Raw genomic sequence first — 25,038 nt, 5'->3', positions numbered from 1 at the left:
AGGAAACAAAAATTGCTAGGAGCTATAAGAGGAAAAGACAGGATATGGATTCATCTTAGCCCCATTTCTGACAAAAAGCTTTGTGACCCTTAATCTTTATTGTGTGTTCTCTTTGTCGCGGGAGAGGTACTATTATCTACATTACTACATTTTAGGCTGTTTTAAGAAAAATGAATAATAGATGAATGAAGGAGCAGGACATACAGAATGTTTCTAAAAATTAATGAAAAGGGTTTTTAAAGGGTGGTATGAAACACAAAAGTGAACACTATATCACAGGATGCAAAGCTGGATGTTAATGATTAAGGTTGAAGGGAGCTTTTATAATTTCTGTACTTTTTCATAGTTTGCTTGTATGTACTACCTTGTTGTGGTGTGACTTTGCTACTTAATTGATGGCTTTTGCAGTCAGCTTTTAATTCATAGTAGCGTTAAAGCTCTCTCAATCAATTCAACTGATATTTGGTTAAGAGACAATTTAATTTCAAAACCAGTGATCTTTGACATCATATTCAATTTGTATTGACCTTCTAGCCTCCCCACTCCCCCCCCAAAAAAACACTATATTGATCAATAAGTTTCACAGTACTGTGCATAGAATTGTTCGTCGTGTAATTTCTTAACATCAGAAACCTTTTTCTGAGTGATATTTTATTTTTAGTTACATACAAATGCAGGCATCCTGAATGTGGGTGGTCCCTGAATGTGATTCCTGATTTCTATACCAAATGTCTTGGTCAGTTTTTGTTGTACGGGTGTAAGGCTTTTTGTGTTTTATAATGAGTACAAACTTTTTATGTTTTATAAGGAATACAAAATTTTTCTAAATCTAAGTGTAAGGATTGGAGTAAAATATAAAAAGTTAATTTTGTAAATTTTGAAAATTTTGTTTCTTTAAATTTAAAAGTAACAAACCACAAATCTTTGCATCTTTTAAAACTTTTTTTAAGTGCAAATATATGTCTACAACCAATGGCTGCAAAAAGAAAGGCCAGGTAAGGACTTTTGTGGACAGTGTACAGACCTGTCTACATTAAGAGCGAAACTTTGTTTATTCAGTTTATTTTGCCTTACTTATTTTAAGTACTGCCACAAAAATTTTAGCTGTAAGTTAGTCTATTTGAACTATTAGAAAATAAATTGTCACATTTTGCAGCATTAGGGACAGTATTTTTCCCTACAAAAATCTGAAATCATATGTACAGGGCATGAAAAGGAATGTTAATGATACGAAAACTGAAAAGATAATGCTTCTTTTAATCTTAAATTTAGCAAATTAGATAGTATTTAAATATTTGTTTGGCTAGTTTTTTTAAGTTTCCTTTCCTTCTATAGTTGGTGAACAGGTAAATTTGTTGTGGCAAACTATGATAGGCATTCTGCTATGGAGGTTAGTCAGTCTATAAGATTTTCTAAGTGAATGCATCGCATGTATGCCAAAGATGTAAAATATGAACAAACTTTCAAGTCTATGTCTCATGTCATAGAAACAAATGCTGGGTGAAACTATTTACCATTTATTTGTATAATTAGAAATTTTTCCTTTTCTTTGATAAAAATATGAAATTATCAATTATGATCAAAATTTGGCAAAAACGTAATCGAGGTTTGGTATATATTTTTCAAATAAAATTATCAATTCCGAGGATGATCATACACATCCTGCTTCTACAGAAATAATAAAAAAAAAAATCGCAGAATGGGAAAGCTGTGAGTGGAGTAAAGCGAGCATGAATGCATCATCTTTATCCAGGAAAATAATAACAGAAATGGGAAAAATTAGGATTTTAGAATTCTGAATACTTAAGGAAGGGCTAGATTGGAATTAATGTCCTTGACTAAAAAAGATGCGAGTGTGAAAACTATCAAGGAAATCTTAGTCGATTAAAAATTGTGAGAAGAGAAAGCAACTTTGCATGTTAAAAAATTGTATTCTGGGTTTGGAATATTTTATATGCACAGTTAAAAGTAAGATTGCAGTTTGGTGTTTCAGTTAGTTACTGCTTTAAAAAACTTTTTAGATCTAATTTTAAAATATGTTTGAAATTCTTTTTAATAAATTGAGTAATCAGGTTATTTAATATTGAAAAGTGATGGTTATCTCTCTTCCTCTTTTTTTTTTTTTTTTAAGAAAGATGCTTTTATGGAAGAATACTTAAAGGAAACTTGTTTTTATTAATTTTTACTCAATTAAAAGTGCTAGACAGACAATTAATTCAACTGCCACGAATAAAAAATATTTTACATTTTAGCATCAATAAAAATCCTCAGTAAATGTATTTGTATAGATTATAAATTTGTTATGAAATATTTTGATAATCTTGTTCTTTTGTAGGTAAAGGAAGGGTTTTATATTTTTCGGGAGAAAATGCCTTGCCCAGACAAATTGTGTACTTTTTATAATCAACATCATTTCCACTGTACACAACCAAGATGTTATTATGTGACTGATAGAAGTGACATACTCCTCCTTCACTCCAAAGATTTTCATGACAATATTGACATCATGGATGGCTTTGTATTCTTTGATCGCAGTGTTGACTGTAGACTGCAAGGTTGTCATAGCAATAAAATAAATCGACATTTTCATTGTGTTCGTGCTAATTGCAATTATTCTTTTGTACGATATAGCACGATGACTGTTCATGAACAGAAGCACAAAGAGCAAAGTGGAAGTAGCAATTATGTTCCTTCATCACCAAAAAAGAAACATTTTTCATCATCTGCTGAAGATTGCCAGGAGTCAAATACTTTTGAAGGTTGCTCATCAGTCATTAAAACAGCTTCATCTGATTCTTCTTCATTGCCTAAAGCTACAGTTGTTAAAGCAGCTGGCACGTTTTACCCTTTGTCTGCATTTTCTACAAGTCAGACATCTTCCCATTGCCCCCAAAGTTCTTCAAATTCATCTCCAGGGCATCAGCAGTATCCCAAACAGACTGAGGAAAAAAACAGCAATAACGATGCCATAAATAACATTCAGAATGAAGCTTCTTATAATCAGAATGTTGATGCTACAGAACAACCACTCAGTAAACTTCTACTGCAACCTGGGCCAAATTATCGAAATAGCTTTCAAGGCACTGAAAAACATATTTTGTACAGTCCACAACAAAGCTGTGGCAGACCCTTTTGCAAATTAAAGAAGCGAGATCACTTTCATTGTAATGTTTGTAATCAAGTAAGCCAATTAATTATTTTTATCATATTTTTCTCATTTGTGCATTTAAATATTTCCTTTTTATGCTGAATAGTGAATTTTTGTGTATTAGTTTCATCAAAATACCTCCATATTTATTGCATTTATGAAATAGCACTCTGACCTTACATTTTTCATTTTTTTTCCTTCTCCTTTTTCATATATGTCTATTTACCTTTAAAGATACGACAGACTGTTATGCCTTAGTAGATAATGGTGTAGAACAGCGATTCTCAAACGATGGTATGTGCACCACTGGTGGTACACAAGAGGAAAATAAAAGAAGCAAAGTACTTTTAACAATAAAATTCAAAAATGTCATGAAGAAAAAGAACAGTTGATAGAAATTTCTTGTAATTGAACTCTAACTAAAGATTTAAAAATTAATACACTTAACTTTTGACTGAATCGAAAAAAAAAAATTTAAAGGCATTTCAGAAAGCTATTAAATTTTTGTCTTGTAAATAACAACTTGTCTTTTTGCACAACCTATTTGGATTTTCTTCTGTGTCATATTTGAAAGATAAATATAGAACAAAATTAAAAGTGGATCTTAATTTATGGTTAGAAGTAAGTGAAATAAGACCAGACATAAAGAAATCGGTCCCACTTAAACACACCCAAATTTCGCACTAAATTTTAGAATTAAAGAATTATAACTTGAATTTTGATAATTGAAATGGTAACCAATTTTTAATCTAATATTTTTTATGTGTTGTATATGGAATTATGGTAAAGCCTTCAGGGCTATCTGCCTCTCTCTCTCCTTTTTTTCTTTTATGTGTGTATATTTACTGCAAATAGCCAAGAGGTTGTGCAAATGGCAAAATATATATATTTTTTAATCTTTCTATTGAGAAATTGAAGAATAATAATTTTTAAATGTAACAAAGTTTTTCAGTTTTTGTTTCAATGATACGCGTTAGTTAAAAGGTTGGTCCGCTGCTGTAAAAGATTTTTCTGTAATCCTTGAAAATTTACTGTATGTTTTACCTTTTTTTTTTTTTTTTTTTTGTTTGTTTGTTTCAAACCTAAGGAATTCTTAATTCCTAACACGATATTTATTCCCTCTAAAGAGATTAAAATTATCATTAAAATATACATAGGCTTTTCTCATTATTGGCAAAAGTATTGTCATGGTTAAATATTGATTAAACTTTGAAGCCCATCCAAGATTTGTCATATAGGTGGTTCAGTGATAAAAAGCTAGCTTTTTTGCATATTGAACAGGGAAGTACCCTATGTGTACTGCTATTTACATGTCAGAATAATTGCAGAATGTTGTAACAGAGGAAGGAGGACTGCTTTAAGACTTTTTTTTTTTTTTAATCTCATGGTTGGACACTTACTGATTAAAATACACTAATAGTTTAGAGACTTCATTAGACTTTTACTTCATTAGTTTAGAGATGTTCAGCTGTCAATTAGAGATTTTCAAATGACAGCTGACTACTAAGAGTAACTGACAGTTAGAAATGTTCAACTCGTTCAACTGGTTATACCCAACTAGTTAGTTGTTGGGATAGCAACCAACTATCCCAACAACTAACTTTTGGCAAATCTAATTGAATTTTTTTCTTTTGTAGGACTTTTTTATAACTATAAAATGAAATTGTTTTAAATATTTGAGCTCAGATTAACAATTAATAATGACCAGAATTACCTTTCAAATAATCAAAAATATTAAACTTTCTAATAATGTACTTAAGCTTTGAATTTTTTATGTATTGCTTCTCAAGATGCTTGTGGAATTTTTCACATACGGCAAAAGGAGAAATATTCTAAACAAACGATTGTTGTGAGTATTATTCTGCATTTGATGATAAGTGAATATCATAGCTTGCAGATTATTAAATATTTGGGGATAAGCAGCAAGCTTTATGTGTGAATTATTCTGCTTGTAGATGAAGACAGATTAAGCATTCATTGCAGTTTATGCCCAAACTGACCCATCATTTAGTTGTTGCATCATTGAGAACAACACTTTTCTAGAGGGTGACAATGAAGGCAACCCGTATTGCACTTTGCAAGGGAGGGGAAGTACACCCAAGCCTTGAATGGGAGTTGAATACGCACCCTTTGTCTTGGGCTGAATAAATACCTTGTATTATACATATTTAGTGTGTAGTAAATGACTGTCTTAAAAATAAGTGTTAAAATTAATTTTTCTTTGTTTCTAATATCTCAGAAAATTCACTAATGTATTAAAAAATTTTCAAAAGATACCATAGTGTAAAACTTGATAAAATATTTCATAATCTTCTACGAGGAGTTTTTGTGGTTTTCTATGTTTTTTCATGTCTTCAGTTATTTAAGATAACATTGAGTATTTGCATTTAGAAACTAACTATCAGAGAGGGGGAAAAAGTTATAATTACTTAAGTCTGTTTATTCTCTTAAGTAAGTCTTCTTTCACCATTTTTTTACTTCCCTTGTACGAATCCAAGGAAGTATTGTTATAGAAAATTTTTTTCGGTTATCAGATTTCAATGGAAATATCCATTTTGATCATTCTCAAATCCATTTGGGAGGGTTCCCCCCCCCCCCCGCTCCCGTGATGTCTATATGCACTGACAGAATAAAACACTCTTATTCCAAAATGGTGTGTAAAATGGATTTAGAATGGATTCAAAATGTGTTTTTTCGTGACATATATATGTACATACCTATCTCATGTAACTCAGAAATGGCTACCCATAACATCTAAATATGCACCTCCCTTTTTTATTCATGTTTTGGCAATGTCAAATTAAAAAAGATGATAATTTTCTACACATAGCAAAATCTTACTTTTATTGCAGTCTCCCGGTTGCTATACTTATATTTGGGACAACTTTATGCTTGTTATGAAAAAACAAACTTATGAGAAGTTTGACTCCTGTATAACAATTTGCAGCTTTTAGTGTCACTTTCAACTTGCCTTGAGGGATCATTTAATTAAGTTTAATTTGAGGAAATAAGTTTAAATGAAGTGCAGCGAAAAATATGTATAATTTAATAGGCCATAGAAGAAAGTCATGGTATCCACATCATGTTTTTAATTAATGTAGTTCAGCTTTGCATGACAAGATTTTTTTATGTATATTTTCTATGTGGCTAAAACCCATTCAAATTTAAGAACATTTTTTTGAAAAATATTTTCAAGTCTGTTTCTGGGGTAAATGTACTGTAAGACTTAATGAATAAAAATAAAATTGTTCATTGCAGTGATGTAAAAAAATATAATAATTCTATGAAAAAGCACAGTAGTTAATAAATGCATATTTATTAAATACCCAGATAATATCGTTGTTATTTTTACTTTATTTTTATCATATTGTTTTTTCCTGTGTTTAAATTATAATAATCTAATGAACAAATGCATTTATTTCATGAACTTTTAAATTGATCATTTAGTCAGAAGAAAATACTGTGTATAGTGACGTCTACACCCTTTTTATGTGTTGAATAGAATTTGCTTTTTTATTAAAACTATTTTATCATAGAAAATGCATGCTTTGTTTTATTGAACTAGGCTTTTTCTGGCTTCTCACGCCTTCAACCTCATATTATGAAACACCCTGGTGCACCAAGTCCAATTCCAGTATATCCTCCTGGTTATACAAAAGTATCAACTTCATCACCCAGTCCAGATGAAGACGAACTGGACACAGAGGACATGAGTGACTTAGAGGAACATTGTCCTGCTAATGGACCTGTATACACTGGTTCTGAAGAAACTAAAGAACTAATGGGTAATGAATTTTGCTTAATAATGCCTGTTATTTACATATTGTATAATTTTTAAAGTGGTTTTTATTATAAAGAATAATACCTTTGCAGTTTTAGCATTAGAAACATTTTGCTTGTAATACAGTACAAAGTCCAGGATCTGGACTTGTCGGGGCTTGCAGCAACTCTGGATTTGTGAATTTTCTGCATGTTAAATCATGAGTTTAGATCTAATAAGATGACATATGGAAATTGTAAAATTAAAAGTCTGAAATAATTGTTTGTGAAATAATGGAAGTATTCATGACCTTAAGGAAATCAAAATTTACAAAATAAATAAATAAAATAAAATAAAATAAAAAAAGGGTGACACCAAATATTTATTTGTTTGCTTTATTATGCATTTCTTTCAGGGTAAGTTGTTTCTTTTTCGTATTAATACTTTCTTTTAAATTTTATAGACAGATGTAATTTCTTATTTAATTACAAAGTCCTGTAATTACCCTGTCTAAATTGTCAACTGAATTTTTTTTTTTTTTTTTGTTCTCAGAAACCTCTCTATCACTTTCTTTACTATTGGTAGCGAAATTTTCTGAATTTGGAAACACTACAAATTTTGCCATTCTTTAGTTGACTGATACTTGGAGCATTGTCATTTCAAAGGAATACTTCTGTTCTATCATCTTCATTTATTACAGTTTTCCACATTTCTTCACAGTCCATTAACTAGAAAATTTCCCTTTTTGTGTGAGAGAGAGAGAGAGATTCTGAAAATTTTCAAATTCGTGGCTATCATTATAAAGATTAAAGATCATCCATTATATACTATTGACGATGTGTCACGAGATTGGCTACTAAAGATATTTTTCCCCCCAGTGGTGGGCATTTGCCTATAATGGCATTGGCCACTACTAAGGCCAGAAGTGGTGGCCATTTTATTGTGGAAGCACCTAATAGGCAGTCACCAATACCTCCTATGAAGGGACAGACAATTTTACATGCATGATTTCACCGGGATTCGAACCTGCACCCTTCGATATCGCAATCAGACTCCCTTAACTACTATACCGCCTGGGCAGCACTGACGACGTGTTGTTCTGCTAAAATTTGTCTTGCTTCTATCACGCTGAGGATATTTAACCTGAATTATATTAGTTTTGCTATTATACTTACATTTTGTTCCTGCATATGCTTAAGCTTATCTGAGTCTTGATGAAGTAAATTCCCAGATAAACTTAAGCCAGCACCATTATCTACCTACCATGCATTTTGGTGGGTTTTTTATTAGTAAACTATTTCTAGTGATTAGAATAGTTTGTAGACAGCGAGCCACACATGGCACAGCAGGTGATGACCAATAAATCATCAACTGCGATGCAACGAAAACCATAGCAGGTTCATAATGGGAAAATTACCCTTAAGACTGATCAGAACAACAGATCAGTTATTCTTAATTCAGACAATCCTAAATGGCATATGAATATTATTTACAAAATATATTTTTATGAATTTCTTTAATCGTCAACTCATTAACACTTCACGATGTACACTGAAGTGACAAATGTCATGGGATACCTCCTAATATTTTGTCGTTCCTCCTTTTGCCCGGCGAAGTGCAGCAACTCAACGTGGCATGAACTCAACAAGTCGTTGGAAGTCCCCTGCAGGAATATTGAGCCATGCTGCCTCTATAGACATCCATAATTGTGAAAGTGTTGACGGTGCAGGGTTTTGGGCACGAACTGACCTCTCGATGATGTCCCATAAATGTTCGATGGGATTCATGTCGGACGATCTAGGTGGCCAGATCATTCGCTGGAATTGTCCAGAATGTTCTTCTAACCAATCGCGAACAATTGTGGCCCGTTGACATGGCGCATTGTCATCCATAAAAATTCCATCATTGTTTGAGTACGTGAAGTCCATGAATGGCTGTAAGTGATCTCCAAGTAGCTGAAGGTATCCATTTCCAGTCAATGATCAGTTCATTTGCACCAGAGGACCGAGTCCATGCCATGTAAAAACATCCCAGACCATTATGGAACCACCACCAGCTTGAACAGTACCTTGTTGACAACTTGGGTCCATGGCTTCGTGGGGTCTGCGCCACACTTGAACCCTACCATCAGCTCTTACCAACTGAAATCGTGACTCATCTGACCAAGCCACGGTTTTCCATTCATTTAGGGACTAACAGATATGCTCACGAGCCCACAAGAGTCGCTGCAGGCGATGTCGTGCTGTCAGTAAAGGCACTCGAGTCGGTCTTCTGCTGGCATAGCCCAAGGAAAACAAATTTCGCCCCACTGTCCTATCGGACACGTCCCTGGTACGTCCCACATTGATTTCTGTGGTTATTTGATGCAGTGTTGCTTGTCTGTGAACATTGACAACTCTACGCAGATGTTGCTGGTCTCGGTCGTTAAGTGCAGGTGGTCGGCCACTGTGCTGTCCATGGTGGGATGTTATGCCTGAAATTAGATACTCTCAGCACACTCTTGACACTGTGGATCTTGGAATGTTGAATTCCCTAACGGTATCCGAAATGGAATGACCCATGCTTCTAGATCCAACTACCATTTCGCGTTCAAAGTCTGTTAATTCTCGTCGTGCGGCCATAATCACGTCAAAGCCTCTTCACATGAATAACTTGAACACAAATGAAAGCCCTGCCAAAGCACTTCGCATTTATACATTTTCTACGCAATACTACTGCCATCTGTATATTTGCATATTGCTATCCCATGACTTTTGTCACTTCAGTGTAGTTGGTTTAAGTTTGTAATCGTCGCCAAGCGTAATGTCAGCAGAAATGGTTATCATGCTATTTGATTTTCAATTACTGATATAGAAAACAAATTGGTTAGGACATCATTGTGCGAGTCATTTCTTAAGCTGCCTGAGTTGGTAGTCATGTGATGATGAAAGCAAAAAAGAATAAAAAAATGATTAGCTAGGTTGTAAGGGCTAAATGATATTCAGTAAGCATAAAAATCAGGGATAAACTTTGATAGAATGTTTTAGTTTGAGATGTATGCCAAGCAATAAGGTGGCTATGAAGCTGAATTACTGATCATAATGATTAATGGTATTATGTTATTGTGTTTCTTCAATATTGGTGTTTTATTTACTGCCGAAGTGAAATTAAGAATCATTACTCTCATATGCTCTATTATGAAAAAATGTCTAATGTTCATGTGTGAAGGATTAAGCATATGCTACCATTGGAATCTAATTTTTCTTCATTTTTTTCCCTTTTGGCAAAAGTCCCCCCCCCCGAAAAAAAAAATTGCTGTGGATCAGTAGGTCCAGATTTTGGATTTTGTACTGTATATGTATATATTACACTCTAAAAGATGAAAATAGAGCAGTCATATTGTAATTTTATGGCAGGGGAACGCATAAAAATGCAAACAACCTTAAAAAACAATTTTGTGATCAGAGCATCATCTCCTTGTTGTGGACCATCAGTTCAGATTTTTTTTAGGATTTTTATCCACCTTGCAACCCCTCTATAAAATGGGGTTGGGACCTGTGGTTCGAATATCATTGAAATAAAGCATAAAGAATTGTTCAAAGTATTTGGATGAACCTATTTATTATATTATTTGTTTATTTTCAAATGGAGAGGAAGAAAGTATTTTCTTTTATGGAAGTCTTAAATGGGAATGTAAGGTAATAATTAGGATTTGTTTATTTCTGAAGATTCTTGATTCAATTTAGTTGAACCACATGCATTGTTGTCCAGTTATTACAGGTTGGAATGTCGGTTTTATAGCTATATTTTACATTTTTCTTCCATGACAGTAAGGCACCACAGTTTTTATTCTATAGATAAATATTTTTACAGTATTGAACAATTAACACAGCAGATCATGCAAAACATTTGATAGACACCAATGGCTGCTGTAGAGTTTTGTGTGTGTGTGTGCATGATATCTTCGTGCATGTTTGTTTGCTTTAAATTTAGTCTCTGGAATTCTTTGTATCTTTTCATGTTGAAATAAGCTTCAACACTTAAATAGTGTATTTATAGTATATACTATTATTTATTGTTACACCAGAAAATATTTGTGAAATTGGCATAATTTTTATAATTTTTCAGTCTGCAAAGATGATTTCCTTGGAGAGGTATTAATCTGTTCATTAATGAAAGCTGCAATATGTCTGCTTCTTACCCAAATATGCATTATTTAATATACTCTTATGATTCAGTGAATCAAAGTTCTATGCCAGTGCAGTAAATTTTAAACATCGTGTTTTCTTCTTGCGGTGGGAAATGAGAGTAGTATCAGGAAAATGCTTAATGAGATTTAATTTGCTAATAAAAGCATTCTACATTATCATGAAAAGAGAAGAACATTGCCTTTTATTTGCAAAGGACTTAGATGTGATCATTAAATTCCTCGGATAATAAAAGCAAATTATCCTCTTATTTCCAGTTTTCTTTGCTATTTATTAATGTGTTATTTATATAATAAATCTTTAGATTCATCAAAACAATGCTACTTGAGACAACTATATGTATGTCTCTATTTGATTATTTAAATAGTTTTTTCTCAAATACATTTGGTAGTGGAATTTTTTTTTTTTTTTTAAGCATAGCTAGCCTAAATGCAAACTTTAACTTAAAGTTCTTATAAGAGAAAAATGACTTATTCAGTTGCAGTAGTAGGTGCTAAAATTTATTTTGAAGAAGTACAGTGTAAATGCAAAGTCTGCTGTAGTTCTTTTGAATTCTCAGAATCCAAAAAGCATATAAAAAAGTGGAACACTACAGAAATTTCAGTCGGTATTGTTTTGCAAGTAAAAAATCAGCTTCTTCATTCATTTACAGATCGTCTTGATAAGTAATCCATATGTGAGAATTACATTATATATATAAAAAAAAAAAAAAAAAAAAAAAAATAGTTGTAGGATTGTATTTCATGTATTTCATGATCCATGCTGGTTTATTGTTAACATATCCATGCTTGTTTATTGTTAACATATGCTATATTTTTTCTATTCTAAGGTACATCACTTAATATAAAAATTACCTACAAATAAATAAATAAATAAATAAAAAGTAAAAAAAAAAAAAAAAAAAACTTTTAATTTAAGAAAAGGAAATAAGTGAAATAAAACATTAAAATAAAATGCATCTGCTAAATTATTTGTAGTAAGCAATTTTCGTTTATTAACAATAATGGTACAGCTATTTTAAATTAATAGTTTTAAAAAAATTAGTAATTGAGAAAACTATGATTCTAAGACACATTTCATTTTTAGCAATGTTTATGTGGGGGGATGTGTCTTAAAATGAAAGAAATATGATATTTCAATTTCAGTTAAGGGGATTTCTTTCATTAAGTTATGCTTTGTAATATCTTCATTCAGAGATAGAGAATTTCTTTCTATTCAGCTCTTGATGGTATAAATACTTTAATTAGAAAATTGAAAGAAATTTGTTTCTATCAGTTACTAAAGTCTTAATCTGATGACAAGTAGATTCACTTACTCTGTGATAGTTTCTTTTGTACACTTTTAATTTCTCTAAAGTAGAATCATCTTATAACTTAATTTATTTTCAAATAATAATATAATACGGACTGGGTAGTGTCTTGCCCGAATTTTTTGCTTCTTTCTATTTCTTACACTGCCAAAAATCATTCACTAATTCTGTAAATAATAAAAATAATAATTATAATGAAGAGAGTGCAGCATGATGTGAACTTTTTGGGGTTTTTAAATAAACAACATTCATGTGCTGTTTAAAACTAGACTTAATTAAAACAATAAATTTATGAAGTTTCTCAATTTTTTTTTTTTTTTTCAAGAAAATATCCATTATGTTCCTCTTTCTTAGAGAAAGGGGAAACTTAATAGCTAGTCCAAATAATATAGCTACTGAGTTCGAGTTATCTTAGATTGTTATTTTAATACTTTCTAATGCTTTGTTGTTCTAATTTCATGTTGCAGAATTGTAAACTATTTAACAGTGTACAACTGATTCTTATAATGCTTTACCGCCTGAGTGGCATCACTGGCTTTTAAGAGATTTTTTGTCATTTGATATATATTAGTTTATAATTTAAAAACATCTTAAATAATGGAAACTTATGAAAACAGAGACTAAAATTATTAATTATACAAATCCAGCATATATGTGCTCTTAAATACGGGTTTTCATGAGCAAATCAAAATTGGCATGTCAATTAGTGCATGGAAAAGTTGAGGAATATGGTATTTCAAAAGATTGGAACAACTCCATACAATAGTGAATATATTAGTTATTTCAGAAGTCTTAATTTATTCCTTACATAATTTGTTATGTATTCATCTTAACAGTATATAATTAAGAATATCCTTTAATATTGATTTTTTTTTTTTAAATTCTGCTTCTGTATTACTTAATTTTCATTATTCTCAATAGTGCAGTTTTATTGTGGCTATCCATTTTTAATGCTTTTTCCTTGTATATATATGATAATTTTATTATATTTAAAATTCCTTTTCTATATGTACAATGCAGATGAACAACAGGTTTCTTCTTCTCATCAGCTATTTAGTTGGCAATCTGTGTCATCGAGCAGTTCTCCATTTCAACCCACCATGAAGTGCAGCATTAGTATTAGTAGTACAAACCAGATTCCTTCCAGCAGTGACAGTTTTTATGGTTCACCACAAGTTGACTATGGTGCTTTAATGGATGCCAGTGAAACTAGTAACAAAGTCATTGATTTAAAGAGACATTTTCCCCTGAAACTTGAAGGGAACAGTGAAATGAAAAAGATGAAAATGGCAGCCTTACGAATTCTTAAAGATGAGCCCATACCAGAGGGATATTCAAGATGTCGTTTCAATGAAAACTGCGGCTATCCACTTTGTGGTTATCGCGAACATCAAACTCATTTTCATTGCATGAGAAAAGATTGTGGTTACAGTTTTTGTGACAAAACTAGATTTGTGCAACATACTGCAAGACATGAACGATTGGATACTCTGATGGGGGGAGATTTTCAGCAGTATAGGTCTACAGTAAATTGTGGAAGACCTGACTGTGTATATCTTAATACTTTGGGTGCCATGACACACAAATCATCTCATTTCCACTGCCGAAAGTGTGATTTTGTATGTACAGATACTAACAAGGTTGTAGCCCATCGCAGGCAACATGCAAAAATGGACAGCATTTATGCTGCTGGATTTGAGAAATATACTCAATTTCAGAGTTGTAATATAAGTAATTGTAACCATAATCAAAAACAAACTCATTATCATTGTCTTAAATGTCAACATGCAGTTTTAGGCCTTTCTCAAATGTCTTCCCATAAATATCGCCATATGGATTGATAAATGGTGCTTTTATATGGTAATTGTGCCAACTACTGAAAACATCTATAACTGTTGGCATTAAAGCAATCAAAATTGTGTTTAGTGTTTTGCTTCCCTTTATTGAATATTTATTGTTTCGTCTCTATTAGTGATACAATTATAATAAATGATGTCAAACATCAATGTGATATCCTTGCCGGTGCAGAGCACTTTCATGATGTGCCTTCTGAAATGTTTTCAATTATCTGAATTTTAAAATATCATTTTCAATTACTTTGTAAAGTCAATTTTTATTGGCCATAAAGAATTATATTTTCGAGAAATATCTGCTCTGTCCAGAATGTAGCAACTGGAAATTAGGAACAGTATCTAAATAAGCATACATTCATCTCTAAAACTTGCTCATTCTAGGTCACTGTCTTTAAGTACTGCATAAAATACAAAAGCATATTTCATTGCTCTTTGTTGATATTTTATGACTGAATAAGGTGTCAATAAATGAGGGTCCAATTAGTTAATTATCCCTATGTCTTATACTCATAGCATTCCTTCTGGATCAGTTAGCATCTGGTGCAATATTGAGGAATAGTGCCAAATATTTTTTTCCTCATTTTATAATCGCTTTATCCATGAAAATTAGTTTTAGTGGTTCTCTTGTAATCTGTCTAGCAACTGCTGTACCTTGGCTGAGACATAGCAGCTGTCATTTATAATTTAAATGCCTCCATTTTTAAAAGCATCTTAAGTATATTCTTAGATGTCATGCTGACACATTCCCTTTTGTCAATATTGCTGTTAGCTTTTATTTGTTTAAATCCAAAAATTCGAAACGCTAACCATTCATATACCATTGTTTATAGAATTGTAAGTATTCTGAACCCTTACTTTCATGTATTGTAAAGATGTGAAAATACTTGGTGATTTATGATCCTTTGTGTTTTAATTGTATATATAATACTGCATATTTGATATAATTATATTTCAGAGTATACATTAAATTGAGGAAATGTGCAGTTGTATTTGCTTGAAAACTTTTTAATTTCATCTTTGAAAATTTAAGTAAATGGTTTTCTCTCTTAACAGTTTTATGAATTTTAATTATAATTTTATTCTTAGTTTACTTTTCACTATGATATAGTGTTTTGAATTTGTAATAAGTAGAGCAATATATTCATAATTGCATTTGTAATAAGTAGAACAATATATTCATAATACAATTTTATTTGCTAGTGTGAATGAAGTTGTAGCATGGACAGCTATAGTTTACTTTTCATCAGTTAATTTTCACTTCAATGGAAATTTCAAAGTTAATTTTAAATATTATTATGAACAAATAACACATGTCATTTTAAGCTTGTATTTTTCATTTATAAATGTTTCTTTATAAAGTTATCTAAGTGTAACTTCCTTCTTAATAAAAATTTGCTTGTGTTTCTAATATACTAGATAATAATTCTCCTTAAAATGCTCATACACATATTTTATAAGAATAATTTTTAAGACCTATGTGGTATGTTTTATCTGTTTTTAAGTTTAATTATAAATCTGAAACAAAGCCTTATAAAAAAGCATTTCTTTTCATTGTTTTTTCACGTCAGATTATTTTTTAGGATATTTTACATTTGATTTATGTAGGTTATTTACTTTCCATTTTCAACTTATAAATCAATTAGTATTTTTGATGTACTGCACTGTTTTTATTCTTTAATAATTATAAACAGAGATTAAATTAAATTCCCCATTTATAATTTTTGACATAATCATCAGAGTGTTTATGGTGTGATTCAGTAATTGAAACACTGAATGTTGAAGTGTTAAAGGGTAAAACTATGTGTAGTGATTTTTTAAAGTATGCAACATTATTTTAAAATGTCATATTTTTCTATATATTACTTTTGTACCAAGAAAAGTGTATCAAGACTTTAGTTACATTTTTGTGCTTTTTAAAATTATATTTGTCTCCCAGATTGTGAAATTGTAGTTTCACGAAATTTGAGACCAATTTTTTAGTGAACATTTCTGATAAGTTTTTCATTCCTTACCACATTAAAGAAATGTTTTCAAGTTAAACTTTTCATATCTCTATTATATTTTAATGTATACCGCAGTTAAATTCATGCAAGATTGCTTTGCATTTCACTCCATTGATTTGGGATCAGTTTGGTTTTAAAACTATGAATCAACATTATCACAGATACGAATATTTTTGTGCAAGTTTCAAATTTTTAAGTATTTTCACATGATCCATAATCAGAACATATTAAGTTGCATATATTCAGTAAGTTATATGGTAGTATCATGTTATGATAAATTTTTGCATTTTACAGATTGACTTAAAAATTTTCTATTGCTGTCTAAAGTGTGTATCCTACAAAAAAGGGGAAAAAAGAGGCACCTGTAACTCTTGTCTTCTATATTTTAACATGATTAAATAATATCTCTAGCAGCTTTCATGATCAGCAAATTAGTATTTGTGTAAAATATAATGATTTAAAATTTTAAAACTGTTGCCTCAAAAGAGAAAACATTTTTCTGAGCATTTAATTTTCTAAAGTACAGTTATTGAAGTAAAGTCATATTTATCTTTTTAGAATCTCATGCCCAATCTATTATTAAAATAGAGGTATCATTCAATTAATATTTTTTTCCACTTTTCCTTGTACAAGTCTAATTTCCACCATTTTACTTTGTATAAAATCTAACTGTCTCTTTGTATTAAATGTCATTCAGATGCCTAAACATATATGTAAAAGTATATACATAGGTGGAAAATTAGACAATCATTTCATATATAGTTCGTAATAATTGCTTTTCCAGTATTTTTATTTGCTGATTCATTTAGTGTACTCCAAAGGTGTTTTGTGGCGCTGGTTGTCGAATGTAATGTTGAATAATACTGCAGTGACCTATTTTTGTATATATTTTAGTCCTAGTGGAGAAAGATTAGTGCCTTTGATCCACTGCTGCCCCAAGTTTTATGTTGTCACTCTTTTGTTGTATACTCTTGTATGTCCTCCAAGGTGGAACGTCAGTGATGTATAATAAAATATTAATCTCAGTTTACCATTTTTTCCTTATATTTTGGCACTATATAATCTTAGTATAATGTTTTTATCATTTTGAAAGAGAGTAGAAAATTGATTTTAAAATAATAAGAAAGTATATCTGTTTTGACAAACATATCAGCAAGTTTTTGTATATATGTCTAAATGAATAGTTTGTCTTTTGATGTATATTATTACAACAAAATATAAGAACAAAATTTTGAAAAGCAATTTTATTCCTGAATAAGGTACATATTGACACAAAAGTTGTGTTCGTTTACTATACTTTGTCTGCATCTAATTTAAACGAAATTCTATATACGAAAATGTAATTTTGTTTTATCTCTAGAAATGGTCAAGAAACAGATACCGATTTTTATCTGGTTCCCTCTAATTTCCCATGCTTTTGGTTTTCACGAGTCAAAAGCAGAATCTGAGAGCCCTTTAAAATGAGCTTAACCCACAATTCTAGGACAAAAATCCAATTAATATTTTATAGGAATTTTTATCGCTGTTCCAAATATAAAATATGTAAATAGTTTTCTGGTTGAAAATAGAATTTGTTTCAAGATGGTACCAACTTGTGCCTATGAAAGCCAACACTGTTGGCTTAAAATTAAAGATAATGGATTAACTTAAAATTAATTAAATTTAAGCATAGCTTAACGGCTTCACAGTTTAACTAGCATGCAAGCTGGCTCTGCCCGACATCAGCATAAAACAAGCCTAATGATAACAATAATTAGTGCCACAGAATTCTAATTGCTAGAGAATCAAAGTTAGCATTGTTGCCTTAAAGCAGGCAGAACATGCTTTGATTTTATCCTCTGTCTGCATGTTAAATATTTTCATAAATGTGTTTTCTTTTAAATTATCTTGTCATAGAATTTTATTTATTCAGGCAGCTGCAAGACTGTGGAAGTTTTTTTAAGTATCAATGAGTTTAATTAAGCTTCCCCAAATTAAGTTAAAATGCTAAAGAATGTAGGAAATTTAATATGCACAATTTAAAGCCTGTCATTTTTTCTCATTAAGAAAAGTATTTGAAAAGAAATAAAAGAAGATTATGATATTAAAGCATGTATTACTGCATACTGCAAATACCATATTCAAGGTATATCTACAAGCATGTTTTAAGGTTATTTAAGAACTGTGTCTGCTTTGTTAGCATGCCAAAGATTATTCTGTGTGCTAAGATTTTTAAAGATAGCAACTGAATGTTATATTAATTTTCAGGAAATCAAATATTACTTTGATTTTAAAAATGTATTTATTTCAATTTTATTTCTCAAAGCAATTGAGATCATAGACTACAATTTTAAATTTTTGATTATTAGAGCTCCAACAAAACTGCCATGCAAAACTGCAAATGACTCATCTAGTAAAATAAAGAAGTTTGACTTGATACACAAAAGCTAATTAAATCTATTTTTATATGCACTGCTTGTTAAGCTAGTTTGGGACTCCAGACGACTAGTTTTTTTCATTTTTCCTGAGCAAAAAACATGTTTTGTGAGGAATTATAGGATGACCTAGGGGTCCTACCTTAGGGCCTACTGGATTTGGGTGATAATCAGGTTCAGTTTGTATAGAAAGGAATGTACAGGTAATCATTAGTATTTGACCGTAGTTGGATTTGCTGTCAATGTTTATAAGAAAATATAATTTATGAAAAAGGAAGTACCAAAGAAATGAGCAGGTAATGAGGCTAGATTTCCAGAAGAATGAACGTGCGTGTCCAAAAGTTATGCAACAAAATAAGGAGATAGAAAGAAAAGTATGAATTCGAACTCACTAATTTTCGCAGATCATGGGCTATAAGAAAGTACAATAATGTTGAGAAATATGAAGAAAATTAGCAATAAATAATAAAATATTAATGGTTAAAACACATTGAATTTTTTGGTAACAAAAGTTTTCCTTCTGCGGGCCTGTCGATCTGAATGTGGTGACCTTTTCTAGAAGTACATGACCGACATCATCGATTCATGGCAAAATATCATCTTGGGTGATATGGAGCATCTGGTACCCATTCACGCAACAGATATGTATTTAGCTCACAACAGTTCTGGGGAGAGTTATAAGCAGATGTTTTCTAAGTATGTACTAGTATACAAAGCACGTTCAGATTATGAATACTGTCCGACAATATAATCACTCGCGCATTATTTATAAAAAAATGGCATGGCTACAAGAAATAGGCAAACGTATTAGACTAGGATGTGATTTTCTCTACCGCACTGCAGTCGCGGCACTATAAAGAAAGAGATCAGTATGGTCGCCGACAGTACGATCGACCACAATTGTTTGTAATCAATCATTCACTTTCAATAATGTACTCACGTATTTGAATTAGTGTTGTCTTAAGGGTTCTCTAGATCATGGTGGACTTGGTGCTATACTAATTAACCGTATGGTAGAGGCATAGTGCCCACGTCCCCCGTTCCTTATCCTTATCCTTATGATCGCCGACAATAAACCTTGCTCAAATTATTAAAGCAGTGGTTTTGTTTGCGTGCATTTCGCAGTCTCTTTGTTCTTTCTGGCTTTAAAACCATCACTCATCTGTATACAGCTCAATACTCTATTGTTCAATCGAGTTGTAGTTATGTTGAGATAAATAAGCAGAATCCTCTTGTACTAGGATGACCCCATTTTCTCTAGTGCGGTCCGTATGTATTGCGTCAATTTTTACCTCCGTATCGCGTATAGAGGCAGTTAGCGATTCACCTCCATATAGCATATGGAGGCAGTCGGTTACAGCCGAAAACATCGCGGACGAAAACGTCGCTGAGAAAACAACGCAAGGCGAAAACGTCGTGCTACAAAACATCGCAAAGAGAATGCATCGCAGTCCTAAAACATCGTCGTCGAAAATAAAGCGGTTCAAAAACTTCGCAGTTTAAAAACATCGTCGTCGAAAATATCGTGGTAAAAATAAAGTATCTACAAATCATCGCATGACGATAACATCGCAGACATGCTTTTTTCAGGCTTTAATAACTGTAAATGGGTATTCCTATAATGATTTGTGAGCGCAAGATGGAAAGAAGGATAATTTTTACATTCATATTTTTTATTCACTAATAAATTTTTGCTGAGAAATAAGAAGAAAACTTAAGCATAGAAAATTAATGCAACTTATTAGCACTGAATAGAATTTTAAACCGACATAGTTAACTAACAAAGGCCATTAATAAACCATTTTTATAAAGTTTTTACTGGTAATTTTTCATGAAAAGTATAATCTATAAGTTGCCTTTAATTAATTAATGCAATAATTTAATTTTTTCAGCAAAAATTTATTAGTCAATAAAAAAACTGTGAAAGTAAAAATTATCCTTTTTTACATCTTGCGCTCACAAATCCTTATGAGAACCATATTTCCATTTACAGTTATTAAAGCCTTAAAAAAAGCATGTTTGCGATGTTATCGTCATGCGATGATTTGTAGATACTTTATTTTTTACCACGATATTTTCGACGACGATATTTTTAAACTGCGAAGATTTTGAACCGCTTTATTTTCGACGACGATATTTTGTATCACGATGTTTTAGGACTGCGATGTTTTCTCCCACGATGTTTTGTAGCACGACGTTTTCGCCTTACGTTGTTTCCTCCGCGACGTTTTCGTCCGAGATGTTATTGGCGGACACCGAGGCAGTCAGCCTCTATACGCGATTCACCTCCATATAGCATATGGAGGCAGGCAGCCTCTATACGCGATTCACCTCCATATAGCATATGGAGGCAGCCAGCTGTTTATAGTAGTGCAGTACGTTCGCGTTTATCGCCATCATATGTCCTTTATTGATTGATGGAATAACCTTGAGATAGTTGAATATTTCTCTAAACTTTTATCCCCGTTATAAATTCGTACTTTTATCCCAGTTGTGAAAGTAATGGAAAAGCGTGTTAATAATTTTCATAGTAGTAAGATCGCAATGTTTATTACGAATCTTGTGATCTCTTCCAAGCCTATTTATAGAGTAACTTTAAAACATTTTCTCTGCGTTTCAAGTAGTTTTATATATTTGTAAATAGTACATCATTGAAACTAAAGTATATTAATTTAAAACTGGTTGCGTCAATAGTTTTGAAATACTAGCTGGTACTTTAAAATTACGAAGCAATTAACAAAATATCCATATTTCTGGTTTTCAATATATGCGATTTATTGTCTTATTTTAAAATTATGTCCAACTTTGAGATAAAAAACAAAATATGCCGCATAAAAATTTAGCGTCAGTTTCTTCAACTTGTAAGGAATATGCCTTTTATTAAATGTAACTTTTGGAAAATCTCAATAAGACTAAGCGACTTATCGCTATCTCTAACATGAAAACAGAAAGCGTTTAAAAGACCTTTTTTGTTTAAAACCAGTAAGTGTAACAGAAGGCACACCTGGTCCTTACAAAATCAGCCAGCAGTTATGGCGAGAACTCTAAGCAGAATTTTAAATTAAAAACCAAATCCAAGTATCACTTAGCCAAGGGAAAATCTAAACGCGAAAGTTGGCTCGTAAGCTTACTCTGGCATGAAAGTACTATCTGCAAGAATATATAGCAACTCCGAAGACAGGAGCAAACTAGTAACGTGGCTTTCAGCAGGCAGAATGTGCACTCTGTCTAAAGAAGCTCAAACTCTTATTTAAATATGCGTGAACTAATTTGCATTCTGGCAGGAAAATGGAAAGAGAGGAGTGACACTACAGGTTCAGAACATAAAATTAGCTGGTTAAGTAACATAAATAAACTTCACACTAAGTTTCGTTTATGTTTTAACATGCACCATGCGCAATTAGTTATATTTTGTGCGTACCACATAAAATATTATTTTTAATTCATACCCTTCTACAGGGAAAGATATCTATATTTAAGAAAGTAATAAATTTACCAATGTTTTTGCTGTGATTTAAAAACCGCTTTCCTATGATATAAATAAAAGAACTCAAAGTAATACAGTCAAAAGTCTTTAAAAAGGACTCGTCTTGACTTCGGCGATTCCGGATTATCGATTTTTCCGGATTATAGATCATCAGTTTAAATCTGGTGAGATGGCATGCAGAAATTATACAATTAAAAATATGAAATCGTAATTTATGAAATAAAGAGCAATTGTGATCTAAAGAGTATCAAAATGTACAAAAAAAAGCTTAATATTTATTTGTTTACTTTATTAAACATGTTCATTGCACGCCGCGACGTCCCCCCCCTCCCCGCAGAGCAGCATGAAATTGATAAAATGTTTCGGAATGGTTAGAGAAACAAATCACCTCTCTGTCACTTTCTTCATGCCTTTATCCATTTCTTAGCAGCAATTCCACTTTTTGTTTAATGGACATCGAAACATGCTTTCGCTTTGTAAATCCTTTGGCAGCTCCAGAATCGGAAATTTTATTTGACATAATCGAAAGTTCAAGCTTACTTTTATAAAATTGCTCTAACAGTCTGCAAAAAATAATAAGTCGGATCCAATTCGAAGATTAAGGAACAACGCAATCTGCAACATTAACTGAAATAGATAATTAGATAATTTTAGCTTAGCTTATACCGTCGGTTATACATTAAACGCGCATGCGCAGAAAGTTTGTAGCTTTGAGGTCCGGAATTTTGACTGTATACTACAGTATGCAAGTTAATTGAGACGAAGCGATTTTTATGATAATTTATGTACATAGTTTCATATCCAGTGATGATAATAAAATGAATAGGAAATCTGTCTTTCTTTAGCATAAATGAGCTGTATAATGCGTTTAAGAATTAACTGTACTAATCTCGTGCTTATATATATATATATATATATATATATATATATTACTTCTTTAATACAGAACCCCACTTTCATAACATTCTTAATCATGCGCTATTTTGTCGTACAATCAATTTTGCTAAGATGTTCCTTGAGAAGTACCGCAAGTTTTCGATTGCATTTATGTCTGGTGAAATTCCAGGCCAACCTAGCGCAATAATGTTATTTTCCAGTATGGGACAGATTTTGAATTGTGGCATGGCGTCAAGCCATGCTGAAATGGTTCTGGAAATTTTTACGAGAATGACAAAATCCTGTGTTTTAAAATATCTACATACATCGCTGAATTCATCATTCTGTAATTAGGAATTAAATTTACAGTGTTATCCGCATTGAGAAAACCTCAAAACATTTGTTTTTCAGGGTACTTTACAATTTGTTGGATGTGCTGAGGTCGTATTGATTCACCTTGCTTCGCCTCGCCGTGTTAAATGTGTAACCCTGAACAAATAAATGAGTCTCATCACAGAAAACGACGTTTTTCCAGTCATTTGTGGTCCAGGGTTTATACTTTTAGGCCCACAATAATCGCTTTGCTTCATTTGACATGCCAAAAGTCATTTCTTTTAATGACTTTCTCGCCTTCCGACCAGCAGTGAGCTTTACGTTGCACTTTTGGAGAATGTATATGACTTTTACAGTAGTCTCTTTTAAGGTCTTTGCTGGTTATTGTTGGATTAATAATGCCGTTTTGGAGTAGGAATTGATCAGATTTTGGAGTTCTTTTCCTTTTTCCCCACATTTGCTCATCCTTTCTGGAGAAAATAATCCATTTTCATTGTGTCTCCTCAGAATTTGAGAAACGCTCTAGTTTCCCACACCAAACGCTGAAGCAATATTTTTTACAGTCATGGATGTATGATTGTTAAGTACGATAAACTTTTTTCTCTTATATCCATTCTTAGTACACTAAAATGAACGGATGCAAAACATAAGCAAAAAGTATGCAGAAGTAACGTCTTCTCAAAGAAACAATCTTAAAAATGGTGCAATAATCCTAATTTATTTCCTAAACCAGTTCTAAGTAATCACAAGCAAACATTAAAGCAGATGAAATTACACTCATGTCCATAAATTAAGGATAATTCGGACTTACGCGGAAATCGAACTTTAAAATAAATATATCACCTGTAAAATCACTACACACATCTTTAAGAATCATATGCAAATTTCAGGAAGTAACCAGATGACACCGATGGTACGTCACAATGACGAGAGTGTAAGGAATACAGGCAAAGAAGTAAAATTGTTCGCAGGCGCTTTATAAGCATTTCAGTGCAATAACCGAATAGTTATGACACAAAGGACGCATTTGGATGATTTTTTACGTGGTAGAATTATCGGCCGTCTGGAATGTGGGCGTACCCAACTGGAAGTATCAGACGAACTTGGAATTGCCCAGAGTGTCATCTCCAGGCTTTGACAACGATTCCAAGATGATGGTAATGTGAGTAGACGTTACAGCACAGGTCGCCCCAGAGTTACAACGCCGAATGAGGACCGGTATTTGGCAGTTACCGCCAAAAGAAACATGCGGAGCACAGCCTCAGACCTGTCTCGTGAGCTCTCTTCAGCCACTGGTACGACAATTTCAAGGTAGACCGTGTACACACGCTTAGGGAAAATTGGTCTATATGCTCGTAGACCTGTCAGATGCGTTCCACATACTGCAACTCACTGCCGCCTGCGGTTAGCCTGGAGTAGAGAGCATGCATTGTGCACACCGCAACAGTGGGCTTGTGTGATGTTTTCCGACGAGTCCAGGTTTAGCTTGCAGTCTGATTCTCGCCAGACTTTCATATGGAGAGCTCCAGGTACCCGTTACCACCAAGAAAACATCATTGAACGACACCGTTACGGTGGTGCAGGAGTGCTCGTTTGGGGTGGAATTATTCTGGGTTCCAGAACAGACCTGCATGTTCAAATTGGAACCATGACAAGCCAAATCTATCG

At 32.2% G+C, this 25,038-nt stretch overlaps 1 protein-coding gene across 6 annotated transcripts in view; it reads left to right on the top strand.

Annotated features, from left to right (window-relative positions):
- Window positions 1-17,290, top strand: part of LOC118183188 (zinc finger protein castor homolog 1-like) — a 784,355-nt gene extending 767,065 nt beyond the window's left edge. For 5 of the 6 annotated variants that reach the window (XM_085807761.1, XM_035352643.2, XM_035352641.2 and 2 more), the window contains 3 exons: window positions 2,336-3,181; window positions 6,714-6,933; window positions 13,425-17,290. In XM_085807761.1, the coding sequence (XP_085663887.1) occupies window positions 2,336-3,181; window positions 6,714-6,933; window positions 13,425-14,245 (1,887 nt within the window). In that variant the 3' untranslated portion in view covers window positions 14,246-17,290. The remainder of the gene's footprint in view (window positions 1-2,335; window positions 3,182-6,713; window positions 6,934-13,424) is intronic. The other variant, XM_035352644.2, reaches the window with a different exon arrangement.
- The last annotated feature ends 7,748 nt before the right edge of the window (window positions 17,291-25,038 follow it).

The sequence above is a fragment of the Stegodyphus dumicola genome, chromosome X1 (genome assembly GCF_044657685.1).
Source record: "Stegodyphus dumicola isolate Sdum_Otavi_A_Nest chromosome X1, ASM4465768v1".
NCBI lineage: Eukaryota > Metazoa > Arthropoda > Arachnida > Araneae > Eresidae > Stegodyphus > Stegodyphus dumicola.
The sequence above is the reverse complement of the archived record's forward strand: the minus strand, read 5'-3'. Positions and strand labels throughout refer to the sequence as shown.